The sequence below is a fragment of the Mya arenaria genome, chromosome 7, assembly GCF_026914265.1.
Source record: "Mya arenaria isolate MELC-2E11 chromosome 7, ASM2691426v1".
NCBI classification, from domain to species: domain Eukaryota; kingdom Metazoa; phylum Mollusca; class Bivalvia; order Myida; family Myidae; genus Mya; species Mya arenaria.
In genome coordinates this window covers 28,110,770-28,125,368 of record NC_069128.1, presented here as the reverse complement: position 1 = coordinate 28,125,368, position 14,599 = coordinate 28,110,770, and the positions used below count along the sequence as shown (strand labels likewise).

At 38.0% G+C, this 14,599-nt stretch overlaps 1 protein-coding gene across 1 annotated transcript in view; it reads right to left on the bottom strand.

The window, feature by feature from the left end:
• Positions 1-13,966: 13,966 nt before the first annotated feature.
• The window catches only part of LOC128241046 (pre-mRNA-splicing factor CWC22 homolog), a 34,902-nt gene continuing 34,269 nt past the window's right edge, over positions 13,967-14,599 (bottom strand). Inside the window, exons 19-20 of the mRNA XM_052958032.1 lie at positions 14,358-14,527; positions 13,967-14,025 (exon numbers count right to left, since the gene is read on the bottom strand). Of these exons, the coding sequence (XP_052813992.1) occupies positions 13,967-14,025; positions 14,358-14,527 (229 nt within the window). The remainder of the gene's footprint in view (positions 14,026-14,357; positions 14,528-14,599) is intronic.

Sequence of the window (14,599 nt, the reverse complement as noted above, 5' to 3'; positions counted from 1 at the left end):
AGTTGGATGATACAACTACTCTCCCTGTATTTACTCTGACTTGTAGTTCGATGATACAACAACTCTCCCTGTATTTACTCTGACTTGCAGTTGGATGATACAACAACTCTCCCTGTATTTACTCTGACTTGTAGTTGGATGATACAACAACTCTCTCTGTATTTACTCTGACTTGAAGTTGGATGATACAACAACTCTCTCTGTATTTACTCTGACTTGTAGTTCGATGATACAACAACTCTCTCTGTATTTACTCTGACTTGAAGTTGGATGATACAACAACTCTCCCTGTATTTACTCTGACTTGCAGTTGGATGATACAACAACTCTCTCTGTATTTACTCTGACTTGTAGTTGGATGATACAACAACTCTCTCTGTATTTACTCTGACTTGAAGTTGGATGATACAACTACTCTCCCTGTATTTACTCTGACTTGTAGTTGGATGATACAACAACTCTCTCTGTATTTACTCTGACTTGAAGTTGGATGATACAACTACTCTCCCTGTATTTACTCTGACTTGTAGTTGGATGATACAACTACTCTCTCTGTATTTACACTGACTTGAAGTTGGATGATACAACAACTCTCCCTGTATTTACTCTGACTTGAAGTTGGATGATACAACTACTCTCCCTGTATTTACTCTGACTTGAAGTTGGATGATACAACTACTCTCTCTGTATTTACTCTGACTTGCAGTTGGATGATACAACAACTCTCCCTGTATTTACTCTGACTTGTAGTTGGATGATACAACAACTCTCCCTGTATTTACTCTGACTTGAAGTTGGATGATACAACTACTCTCCCTGTATTTACTCTGACTTGAAGTTGGATGATACAACTACTCTCTCTGTATTTACTCTGACTTGCAGTTGGATGATACAACTACTCTCCCTGTATTTACTCTGACTTGTAGTTGGATGATACAACAACTCTCCCTGTATTTACTCTGACTTGAAGTTCGATGATACAACAACTCTCTCTGTATTTACTCTGACTTGCAGTTGGATGATACAACAACTCTCCCTGTATTTACTCTGACTTGAAGTTGGATGATACAACTACTCTCCCTGTATTTACACTGACTTGTAGTTGGATGATACAACAACTCTCCCTGTATTTACTCTGACTTGAAGTTCGATGATACAACAACTCTCTCTGTATTTACTCTGACTTGTAGTTGGATGATACAACAACTCTCCCTGTATTTACTCTGACTTGTAGTTGGATGATACAACAACTCTCCCTGTATTTACTCTGACTTGTAGTTGGATGATACAACAACTCTCCCTGTATTTACTCTGACTTGAAGTTGGATGATACAACTACTCTCCCTGTATTTACACTGACTTGTAGTTGGATGATACAACAACTCTCTCTGTATTTACTCTGACTTGAAGTTCGATGATACAACAACTCTCTCTGTATTTACTCTGACTTGAAGTTCGATGATACAACAACTCTCTCTGTATTTACTCTGACTTGAAGTTGGATGATACAACAACTCTCCCTGTATTTACACTGACTTGAAGTTCGATGATACAACAACTCTCTCTGTATTTACTCTGACTTGCAGTTCGATGATACAACAACTCTCCCTGTATTTACTCTGACTTGCAGTTGGATGATACAACAACTCTCTCTGTATTTACTCTGACTTGCAGTTGGATGATACAACAACTCTCCCTGTATTTACTCTGACTTGAAGTTGGATGATACAACTACTCTCTCTGTATTTACTCTGACTTGAAGTTCGATGATACAACAACTCTCTCTGTATTTACTCTGACTTGAAGTTGGATGATACAACAACTCTCTCTGTATTTACTCTGACTTGAAGTTGGATGATACAACTACTCTCTCTGTATTTACTCTGACTTGAAGTTCGATGATACAACAACTCTCTCTGTATTTACTCTGACTTGAAGTTCGATGATACAACAACTCTCTCTGTATTTACTCTGACTTGCAGTTGGATGATACAACTACTCTCTCTGTATTTACTCTGACTTGAAGTTGGATGATACAACAATTCTCCCTGTATTTACTCTGACTTGAAGTTGGATGATACAACAACTCTCCCTGTATTTACTCTGACTTGAAGTTGGATGATACAACAACTCTCTCTGTATTTACTCTGACTTGAAGTTGGATGATACAACAACTCTCCCTGTATTTACTCTGACTTGAAGTTCGATGATACAACAACTCTCTCTGTATTTACTCTGACTTGAAGTTGGATGATACAACTACTCTCCCTGTATTTACTCTGACTTGAAGTTGGATGATACAACTACTCTCTCTGTATTTACTCTGACTTGAAGTTGGATGATACAACAATTCTCCCTGTATTTACACTGACTTGAAGTTGGATGATACAACAACTCTCCCTGTATTTACTCTGACTTGAAGTTGGATGATACAACAATTCTCCCTGTATTTACTCTGACTTGTAGTTCGATGATACAACAACTCTCTCTGTATTTACTCTGACTTGAAGTTGGATGATACAACTACTCTCCCTGTATTTACTCTGACTTGTAGTTGGATGATACAACAACTCTCCCTGTATTTACACTGACTTGAAGTTGGATGATACAACAACTCTCCCTGTATTTACACTGTCTTGCAGTTGGATGATACAACAACTCTCCTTGTATTTACTCTGACTTGCAGTTGGATGATACAACAACTCTCCCTGTATTTACTCTGACTTGAAGTTGGATGATACAACTACTCTCCCTGTATTTACTCTGACTTGCAGTTGGATGATACAACTACTCTCCCTGTATTTACTCTGACTTGAAGATGGATGATACAACTACTCTCCCTGTATTTACTCTGACTTGTAGTTGGATGATACAACTACTCTCCCTGTATTTACTCTGACTTAAAGTTGGATGATACAACTACTCTCCCTGTATTTACACTGACTTAAAGTTGGATGATACAACTACTCTCCTTGTATTTACACTGACTTGAAGTTGGATGATACAACAACTCTCCCTGTATTTACACTGACTTGAAGTTGGATGATACAACTACTCTCCCTGTATTTACACTGACTTGAAGTTGGATGATACAACTACTCTCCCTGTATTTACTCTGACTTGTAGTTGGATGATACAACAACTCTCCCTGTATTTACACTGACTTGAAGTTGAATGATACAACAACTCTCCCTGTATTTACACTGACTTGTAGTTGGATGATACAACAACTCTCCCTGTATTTACACTGACTTGTAGTTGGATGATACAACAACTCTCCCTGTATTTACACTGACTTGAAGTTGGATGATACAACAACTCTCCCTGTATTTACACTGACTTGAAGTTGGATGATACAACAACTCTCCCTGTATTTACTCTGACTTGAAGTTGGATGATACAACAACTCTCCCTATATTTACACTGACTTTCAGTTGGATGATACAACAACTCTCCCTGTATTTACTCTGACTTGAAGTTGGATGATACAACTACTCTCCCTGTATTTACTCTGACTTGAAGTTGGATGATACAACAACTCTCCTTGTATTTACTCTGACTTGCAGTTGGATGATACAACAACTCTCCCTGTATTTACTCTGACATGAAGTTGGATGATACAACAACTCTCCTTGTATTTACTCTGACTTGCAGTTGGATGATACAACAACTCTCCGTGTATTTACTCTGACTTGAAGTTGGATGATACAACAACTCTCCCTGTATTCATACTGACTTGAAGTTGGATGATACAACAACTCTCCCTGTATTTACTCTGACTTGAAGTTGGATGATATAACAACTCTCCTTGTATTTACACTGACTTAAAGTTGGATGATACAACAACTCTCCCTGTATTTACACTGACTTGTAGTTGGATGATACAACTACTCTCCCTGTATTTACTCTGACTTGAAGTTGGATGATACAACTACTCTCCCTGTATTTACTCTGACTTGAAGTTGGATGATACAACTACTCTCCCTGTATTTACTCTGACTTGTAGTTGGATGATACAACAACTCTCCCTGCATTTACACTGACTTGAAGTTGGATGATACAACAACTCTCCTTGTATTTACACTGACTTGCAGTTGGATGATACAACAACTCTCCCTGTATTTACTCTGACTTGAAGTTGGATGATACAACAACTCTCCCTGTATTTACACTGACTTGAAGTTGGATGATACAACAACTCTCCCTGTATTTACACTGACTTGCAGTTGGATGATACAACAACTCTCCTTGTATTTACACTGACTTGAAGTTGGATGATACAACAACTCTCCCTGTATTTACACTGACTTGAAGTTGGATGATACAACAACTCTCCCTGTATTTACACTGACTTGAAGTTGGATGATACAACAACTCTCCCTGTATTTACACTGACTTGAAGTTGGATGATACAACTACTCTCCCTGTATTTACTCTGACTTGAAGTTGGATGATACAACTACTCTCCCTGTATTTACTCTGACTTGTAGTTGGATGATACAACTACTCTCCCTGCATTTACACTGACTTGAAGTTGGATGATACAACAACTCTCCTTGTATTTACACTGACTTGCAGTTGGATGATACAACAACTCTCCCTGTATTTACTCTGACTTGAAGTTCGATGATACAACAACTCTCCCTGTATTTACACTGACTTGAAGTTGGATGATACAACAACTCTCCCTGTATTTACACTGACTTGCAGTTGGATGATACAACAACTCTCCTTGTATTTACACTGACTTGAAGTTGGATGATACAACAACTCTCCCTGTATTTACACTGACTTGAAGTTGGATGATACAACAACTCTCCCTGTATTTACACTGACTTGAAGTTGGATGATACAACAACTCTCCCTGTATTTACACTGACTTGAAGTTGGATGATACAACAATTCTCCCTGTATTTACACTGACTTGAAGTTGGATGATACAACAACTCTCCCTGTATTTACACTGACTTGAAGTTGGATGATACAACAACTCTCCCTGTATTTACACTGACTTGAAGTTGGATGATACAACAATTCTCCCTGTATTTACTCTGACTTGAAGTTGGATGATACAACAACTCTCCCTGTATTTACTCTGACTTGTAGTTCGATGATACAACAACTCTCCCTGTATTTACTCTGACTTGCAGTTGGATGATACAACTACTCTCCCTGTATTTACTCTGACTTGAAGTTGGATGATACAACAACTCTCCCTGTATTTACTCTGACTTGCAGTTGGATGATACAACAACTCTCCCTGTATTTACTCTGACTTGTAGTTGGATGATACAACAACTCTCCCTGTATTTACTCTGACTTGAAGTTCGATGATACAACTACTCTCTCTGTATTTACTCTGACTTGAAGTTGGATGATACAACTACTCTCCCTGTATTTACTCTGACTTGAACTTCGATGATACAACAACTCTCCCTGTATTTACTCTGACTTGCAGTTGGATGATACAACAATTCTCCCTGTATTTACTCTGACTTGAAGTTGGATGATACAACAACTCTCCCTGTATTTACTCTGACTTGTAGTTCGATGATACAACAACTCTCCCTGTATTTACTCTGACTTGCAGTTGGATGATACAACTACTCTCCCTGTATTTACTCTGACTTGTAGTTGGATGATACAACAACTCTCCCTGTATTTACTCTGACTTGAAGTTCGATGATACAACTACTCTCTCTGTATTTACTCTGACTTGAAGTTGGATGATACAACTACTCTCCCTGTATTTACTCTGACTTGAACTTCGATGATACAACAACTCTCCCTGTATTTACTCTGACTTGAAGTTGGATGATACAACTACTCTCCCTGTATTTACTCTGACTTGAACTTCGATGATACAACAACTCTCCCTGTATTTACTCTGACTTGAAGTTCGATGATACAACTACTCTCTCTGTATTTACTCTGACTTGAAGTTCGATGATACAACTACTCTCCCTGTATTTACTCTGACTTGAACTTCGATGATACAACAACTCTCCCTGTATTTACTCTGACTTGCAGTTGGATGATACAACTACTCTCCCTGTATTTACTCTGACTTGAAGTTGGATGATACAACAACTCTCCCTGTATTTACTCTGACTTGCAGTTGGATGATACAACAACTCTCCCTGTATTTACACTGACTTGAAGTTCGATGATACAACAACTCTCCCTGTATTTACTCTGACTTGTAGTTGGATGATACAACAACTCTCTCTGTATTTACTCTGACTTGCAGTTGGATGATACAACTACTCTCCCTGTATTTACTCTGACTTGAAGTTCGATGATACAACTACTCTCTCTGTATTTACTCTGACTTGAAGTTCGATGATACAACAACTCTCCCTGTATTTACTCTGACTTGCAGTTGGATGATACAACAACTCTCCCTGTATTTACTCTGACTTGTAGTTGGATGATACAACAACTTTCTCTGTATTTACTCTGACTTGAAGTTCGATGATACAACAACTCTCCCTGTATTTACTCTGACTTGCAGTTGGATGATACAACAACTCTCTCTGTATTTACTCTGACTTGAAGTTCGATGATACAACTACTCTCCCTGTATTTACTCTGACTTGCAGTTGGATGATACAACTACTCTCCCTGTATTTACTCTGACTTGAAGTTCGATGATACAACTACTCTCCCTGTATTTACTCTGACTTGCAGTTGGATGATATAACAACTCTCCCTGTATTTACTCTGACTTGAAGTTCGATGATACAACAACTCTCTCTGTATTTACTCTGACTTGAAGTTGGATGATACAACAACTCTCCCTGTATTTACTCTGACTTGAAGTTGGATGATACAACAACTCTCTCTGTATTTACTCTGACTTGAAGTTGGATGATACAACTACTCTCCCTGTATTTACTCTGACTTGAAGTTCGATGATACAACAACTCTCTCTGTATTTACTCTGACTTGAAGTTGGATGATACAACAACTCTCCCTGTATTTACACTGACTTGCAGTTGGATGATACAACAACTCTCCCTGTATTTACTCTGACTTGAAGTTGGATGATACAACAACTCTCCCTGTATTTACACTGACTTGCAGTTGGATGATACAACTACTCTCTCTGTATTTACTCTGACTTGAAGTTGGATGATACAACAACTCTCCCTGTATTTACTCTGACTTGAAGTTGGATGATACAACAACTCTCCCTGTATTTACTCTGACTTGAAGTTGGATGATACAACAACTCTCCCTGTATTTACTCTGACTTGAAGTTCGATGATACAACAATTCTCCCTGTATTTACACTGACTTGCAGTTGGATGATACAACTACTCTCCCTGTATTTACACTGACTTGAAGTTGGATGATACAACAACTCTCCCTGTATTTACTCTGACTTGAAGTTGGATGATACAACTACTTTCCCTGTATTTACTCTGACTTGTAGTTGGATGATACAACAACTCTCCCTGTATTTACTCTGACTTGAAGTTGGATGATACAACTACTCTCCCTGTATTTACACTGACTTGCAGTTGGATGATACAACAACTCTCCCTGTATTTACTCTGACTTGAAGTTGGATGATACAACAATTCTCCCTGTATTTACTCTGACTTGAAGTTGGATGATACAACAACTCTCCCTGTATTTACTCTGACTTGAAGTTGGATGATACAACAACTCTCCCTGTATTTACACTGACTTGAAGTTGGATGATACAACAATTCTCCCTATATTTACACTGACTTGAAGTTCGATGATACAACAACTCTCTCTGTATTTACTCTGACTTGAAGTTGGATGATACAACTACTCTCCCTGTATTTACTCTGACTTGCAGTTGGATGATACAACAACTCTCCCTGTATTTACTCTGACTTGAAGTTGGATGATACAACTACTCTCCCTGTATTTACTCTGACTTGCAGTTGGATGATACAACAACTCTCCCTGTATTTACTCTGACTTGAAGTTGGATGATACAACAACTTTCCCTGTATTTACTCTGACTTGAAGTTCGATGATACAACAACTCTCCCTGTATTTACTCTGACTTGTAGTTGGATGATACAACAACTCTCCCTGTATTTACTCTGACTTGAAGTTCGATGATACAACAACTCTCCCTGTATTTACTCTGACTTGAAGTTCGATGATACAACAACTCTCCCTGTATTTACTCTGACTTGCAGTTGGATGATACAACAACTCTCCCTGTATTTACTCTGACTTGAAGTTCGATGATACAACAACTCTCCCTGTATTTACTCTGACTTGAAGTTGGATGATACAACAACTCTCTCTGTATTTACTCTGACTTGCAGTTGGATGATACAACAACTCTCCCTGTATTTACTCTGACTTGCAGTTCGATGATACAACAACTCTCCCTGTATTTACTCTGACTTGTAGTTGGATGATACAACAACTCTCTCTGTATTTACTCTGACTTGAAGTTCGATGATACAACAACTCTCTCTGTATTTACTCTGACTTGCAGTTGGATGATACAACAACTCTCCCTGTATTTACTCTGACTTGAAGTTGGATGATACAACAACTCTCCCTGTATTTACTCTGACTTGCAGTTGGATGATACAACAACTCTCCCTGTATTTACACTGACTTGTAGTTGGATGATACAACAACTCTCTCTGTATTTACTCTGACTTGAAGTTGGATGATACAACAACTCTCCCTGTATTTACACTGACTTGAAGTTGGATGATACAACAACTCTCCCTGTATTTACTCTGACTTGAAGTTGGATGATACAACAACTCTCCCTGTATTTACACTGACTTGTAGTTGGATGATACAACAACTCTCTCTGTATTTACTCTGACTTGTAGTTGGATGATACAACAACTCTCCCTGTATTTACACTGACTTGCAGTTGGATGATACAACAACTCTCTCTGTATTTACTCTGACTTGAAGTTGGATGATACAACAACTCTCTCTGTATTTACTCTGACTTGCAGTTGGATGATACAACTACTCTCTCTGTATTTACTCTGACTTGAAGTTCGATGATACAACTACTCTCCCTGTATTTACTCTGACTTGAAGTTGGATGATATAACAACTCTCCCTGTATTTACTCTGACTTGCAGTTCGATGATACAACAACTCTCTCTGTATTTACTCTGACTTGTAGTTGGATGATACAACAACTCTCCCTGTATTTACACTGACTTGCAGTTGGATGATACAACTACTCTCCCTGTATTTACTCTGACTTGCAGTTCGATGATACAACAACTCTCTCTGTATTTACTCTGACTTGAAGTTGGATGATACAACAACTCTCCCTGTATTTACACTGACTTGAAGTTGGATGATACAACAACTCTCCCTGTATTTACTCTGACTTGTAGTTCGATGATATAACTACTCTCTCTGTATTTACTCTGACTTGCAGTTCGATGATACAACAACTCTCTCTGTATTTACTCTGACTTGAAGTTGGATGATACAACAACTCTCCCTGTATTTACTCTGACTTGAAGTTGGATGATATAACTACTCTCTCTGTATTTACAATGACTTGCAGTTGGATGATACAACAACTCTCCCTGTATTTATCTGACTTGTAGTTCGATGATACAACAACTCTCCCTGTATTTACTCTGACTTGCAGTTGGATGATACAACTACTCTCCCTGTATTTACTCTGACTTGAAGTTGGATGATACAACAACTCTCCCTGTATTTACTCTGACTTGCAGTTGGATGATACAACAACTCTCCCTGTATTTACTCTGACTTGTAGTTGGATGATACAACAACTCTCCCTGTATTTACTCTGACTTGAAGTTGGATGATACAACTACTCTCCCTGTATTTACTCTGACTTGCAGTTGATGATACAACAACTCTCCCTGTATTTACTCTGACTTGAAGTTGGATGATACAACAACTCTCCCTGTATTTACTCTGACTTGTAGTTCGATGATACAACAACTCTCCCTGTATTTACTCTGACTTGCAGTTGGATGATACAACAACTCTCTCTGTATTTACTCTGACTTGAAGTTCGATGATACAACAACTCTCCCTGTATTTACTCTGACTTGCAGTTGGATGATACAACAACTCTCTCTGTATTTACTCTGACTTGCAGTTGGATGATACAACAACTCTCCCTGTATTTACACTGACTTGAAGTTCGATGATACAACTACTCTCCCTGTATTTACTCTGACTTGCAGTTGGATGATACAACAACTCTCTCTGTATTTACTCTGACTTGAAGTTCGATGATACAACAACTCTCCCTGTATTTACTCTGACTTGAAGTTGGATGATACAACAACTCTCCCTGTATTTACTCTGACTTGAAGTTGGATGATACAACAATTCTCCCTGTATTTACACTGACTTGCAGTTGGATGATACAACAACTCTCTCTGTATTTACTCTGACTTGAAGTTGGATGATACAACTACTCTCCCTGTATTTACTCTGACTTGCAGTTGGATGATACAACAACTCTCCCTGTATTTACTCTGACTTGAAGTTGGATGATACAACTACTCTCCCTGTATTTACTCTGACTTGCAGTTGGATGATACAACAACTCTCCCTGTATTTACTCTGACTTGAAGTTCGATGATACAACAACTCTCTCTGTATTTACTCTGACTTGAAGTTGGATGATACAACAACTCTCTCTGTATTTACTCTGACTTGCAGTTGGATGATACAACTACTTCCTTGTATTTACTCTGACTTGCAGTTGGATGATACAACAACTCTCCCTGTATTTACTCTGACTTGAAGTTGGATGATACAACTACTCTCCCTGTATTTACACTGACTTGCAGTTGGATGATACAACACTCTCCCTGTATTTACTCTGACTTGAAGTTGGATGATACAACAACTCTCCCTGTATTTACTCTGACTTGAAGTTGGATGATACAACAACTCTCCCTGTATTTACACTGACTTGAAGTTCGATGATACAACAACTTTCCCTGTATTTACACTGACTTGAAGTTGGATGATACAACAACTCTCTCTGTATTTACTCTGACTTGAAGTTCGATGATACAACAACTTTCCCTGTATTTACACTGACTTGAAGTTCGATGATACAACAACTCTCTCTGTATTTACTCTGACTTGAAGTTGGATGATACAACTACTCTCCCTGTATTTACTCTGACTTGCAGTTGGATGATACAACAACTCTCCCTGTATTTACTCTGACTTGAAGTTGGATGATACAACTACTCTCCCTGTATTTACTCTGACTTGCAGTTGGATGATACAACAACTCTCCCTGTATTTACTCTGACTTGAAGTTGGATGATACAACAACTCTCCCTGTATTTACTCTGACTTGAAGTTCGATGATACAACAACTCTCCCTGTATTTACTCTGACTTGCAGTTGGATGATACAACAACTCTCCCTGTATTTACTCTGACTTGAAGTTGGATGATACAACAACTCTCCCCTGTATTTACACTGACTTGTAGTTGGATGATACAACAACTCTTTCTGTATTTCTCTGACTTGAAGTTGGATGATACAACAACTCTCCCTGTATTTACACTGACTTGTAGTTCGATGATACAACAACTCTCTCTGTATTTACTCTGACTTGCAGTTGGATGATACAACAACTCTCCCTGTATTTACACTGACTTGTAGTTGGATGATACAAACAACTCTTCTGTATTTACTCTGACTTGAAGTTGGATGATACAACAACTCTCCCTGTATTTACTCTGACTTGTAGTTCGATGATACAACAACTCTCTCTGTATTTACTCTGACTTGAAGTTGGATGATACAACAACTCTCCCTGTATTTACTCTGACTTGAAGTTGGATGATACAACAACTCTCCCTGTATTTACACTGACTTGTAGTTGGATGATACAACAACTCTCTCTGTATTTACTCTGACTTGTAGTTGGATGATACAACAACTCTCCCTGTATTTACACTGACTTGCAGTTGGATGATACAACAACTCTCTCTGTATTACTCTGACTTGAAGTTGGATGATACAACAACTCTCTCTGTATTTACTCTGACTTGCAGTTGGATGATACAACAACTCTCCCTGTATTTACTCTGACTTGAAGTTCGATGATACAACAACTCTCCCTGTATTTACTCTGACTTGCAGTTGGATGATACAACAACTCTCCCTGTATTTACTCTGACTTGCAGTTGGATGATACAACTACTCTCTCTGTATTTACTCTGACTTGTAGTTCGATGATACAACAACTCTCCCTGTATTTACTCTGACTTGAAGTTGGATGATATAACAACTCTCCCTGTATTTACTCTGACTTGCAGTTCGATGATACAACAACTCTCTCTGTATTTACTCTGACTTGCAGTTGGATGATACAACAACTCTCCCTGTATTTACTCTGACTTGAAGTTCGATGATACAACAACTCTCCCTGTATTTACTCTGACTTGCAGTGGATGATACAACAACTCTCCCTGTATTTACTCTGACTTGCAGTTGGATGATACAACTACTCTCTCTGTATTTACTCTGACTTGTAGTTCGATGATACAACAACTCTCCCTGTATTTACTCTGACTTGAAGTTGGATGATATAACAAACTCTCCCTGTATTTACTCTGACTTGCAGTTCGATGATACAACAACTCTCTCTGTATTTACTCTGACTTGTAGTTGGATGATACAAAACTCTCCCTGTATTTACACTGACTTGCAGTTGGATGATACAACTACTCTCCCTGTATTTACTTGACTTGAAGTTCGATGATACAACAACTCTCTCTGTATTTACTCTGACTTGAAGTTGGATGATACAACAATTCTCCCTGTATTTACACTGACTTGCAGTTCGATGATACAACAACTCTCTCTGTATTTACTCTGACTTGAAGTTGGATGAACAACAACTCTCCCTGTATTTACACTGACTTGAAGTTGGATGATACAACAACTCTCCCTGTATTTACTCTGACTTGTAGTTCGATGATATAACTACTCTCTCTGTATTTACTCTGACTTGCAGTTCGATGATACAACAACTCTCTCTGTATTACTCTGACTTGAAGTTGGATGATACAACAACTCTCCCTGTATTTACTCTGACTTGAAGTTGGATGATATAACTACTCTCTCTGTATTTACTCTGACTTGCAGTTCGATGATACAACTACTCTCCCTGTATTTACTCTGACTTGAAGTTGGATGATACAACAACTCTCCTGTATTTACACTGACTTGAGTTGGATGATACAACTACTCTCTCTGTATTTATATTAAAAATTGTAACGTGAGACTTTACCTAACAACTAATGAAGACTATAGGTTATGTTATGAAGTCAAGTGAGGTATAAATGATCAAGCAAGTTTCTCAAAGATGATTAAATAGTAGGGATGCAAATGAATATTCGAATTCGATCAAACGTTTGGTCAAAATCGGTATTTGAATATTCGAAAAAAGTGCAATAAAGAGAATAAAAAACATTTTGCATACAATACTTTTGTTCTTTATAAAGTTTGTTTGTCTTGTTTTTACGACTGGCCACTAATGCCAGAGGTGTGAATGTGATTACAATACACTAAATACGCGTCATATGACATTTAGGGACATATAGTCGGGTACTATAAAAAGTCCCCTTAATTTTACAATAACTAGGTAGGAATCGGCTTTAACACAAATGTGTTGTCTTGCTGCAAATTAAGCTGTGCAACATGGCACAAATCACTTTGATGTTATGAATAACATAAGCTACAATAACATAGTAACATGTATGTGCTTTAAACTGTTTTCCATGTTTTTATTAAGTGTTAATGCTTTGAAATATAACTGTATAGTATAGCGTTTTAGGATATTTTTCCTATATTGTTGTACAATAGATGAGTCAAATCCACATGTTTTCGTTTTATTATATTACTTGTTCCATAGTGGGTTTGGGTTTTCCGTAGTTAAAAGTAGTCAATTTAGAGCTCAATCTCAGAACGAGGCTGCTCGTCCTACGGAACGACCCTCCATTGGCTCAAAACGCTTTTTTACTAGAAATCCATGTAAGTTCACATTGTTTACAAATATAAAGGCAGCGGAATTGAAATTATTTGATTCTGTTGTTTGTTCATAATGTATTGCTTTTTTCTTCCTGAAAATGGAGAATTTCAAAGACTCATTTGGGGAAATAAGGGTCCGCCGCGCGTACTTGCTACGACATAGTAGGGTATAAATGCCCCGGTTATTACTTTAGCGAATAGTAATAGAATTTTACTACATCTTCTAAAATATGTATTTTGGTAATCGAATATTCGATCGAAAGAATTACCGAATATTCGAATATCAATTTTGCCATTCGTTTGCATCCCTATTAAATAGTTACCCGAAGAGCTGTCAGAGTCGCTGCTATCAGATCCACTGGAGCTAGAATCATTTGATTCCGAGTCAGAACTGTCTGAGGAGTCAACTGCTATAGCTGCCGCTGCCTGCTGTTCCTGCTTCTGTGCCATTAGCTTCATAGAGACGTTCTTTAGGTGGTCACGCAAGTCATCACTGATAAATACACAAAAATCCAAAATGAAATTTATGAATTGAAACATTGGCAGGTCAAAATGCTACTCAGAG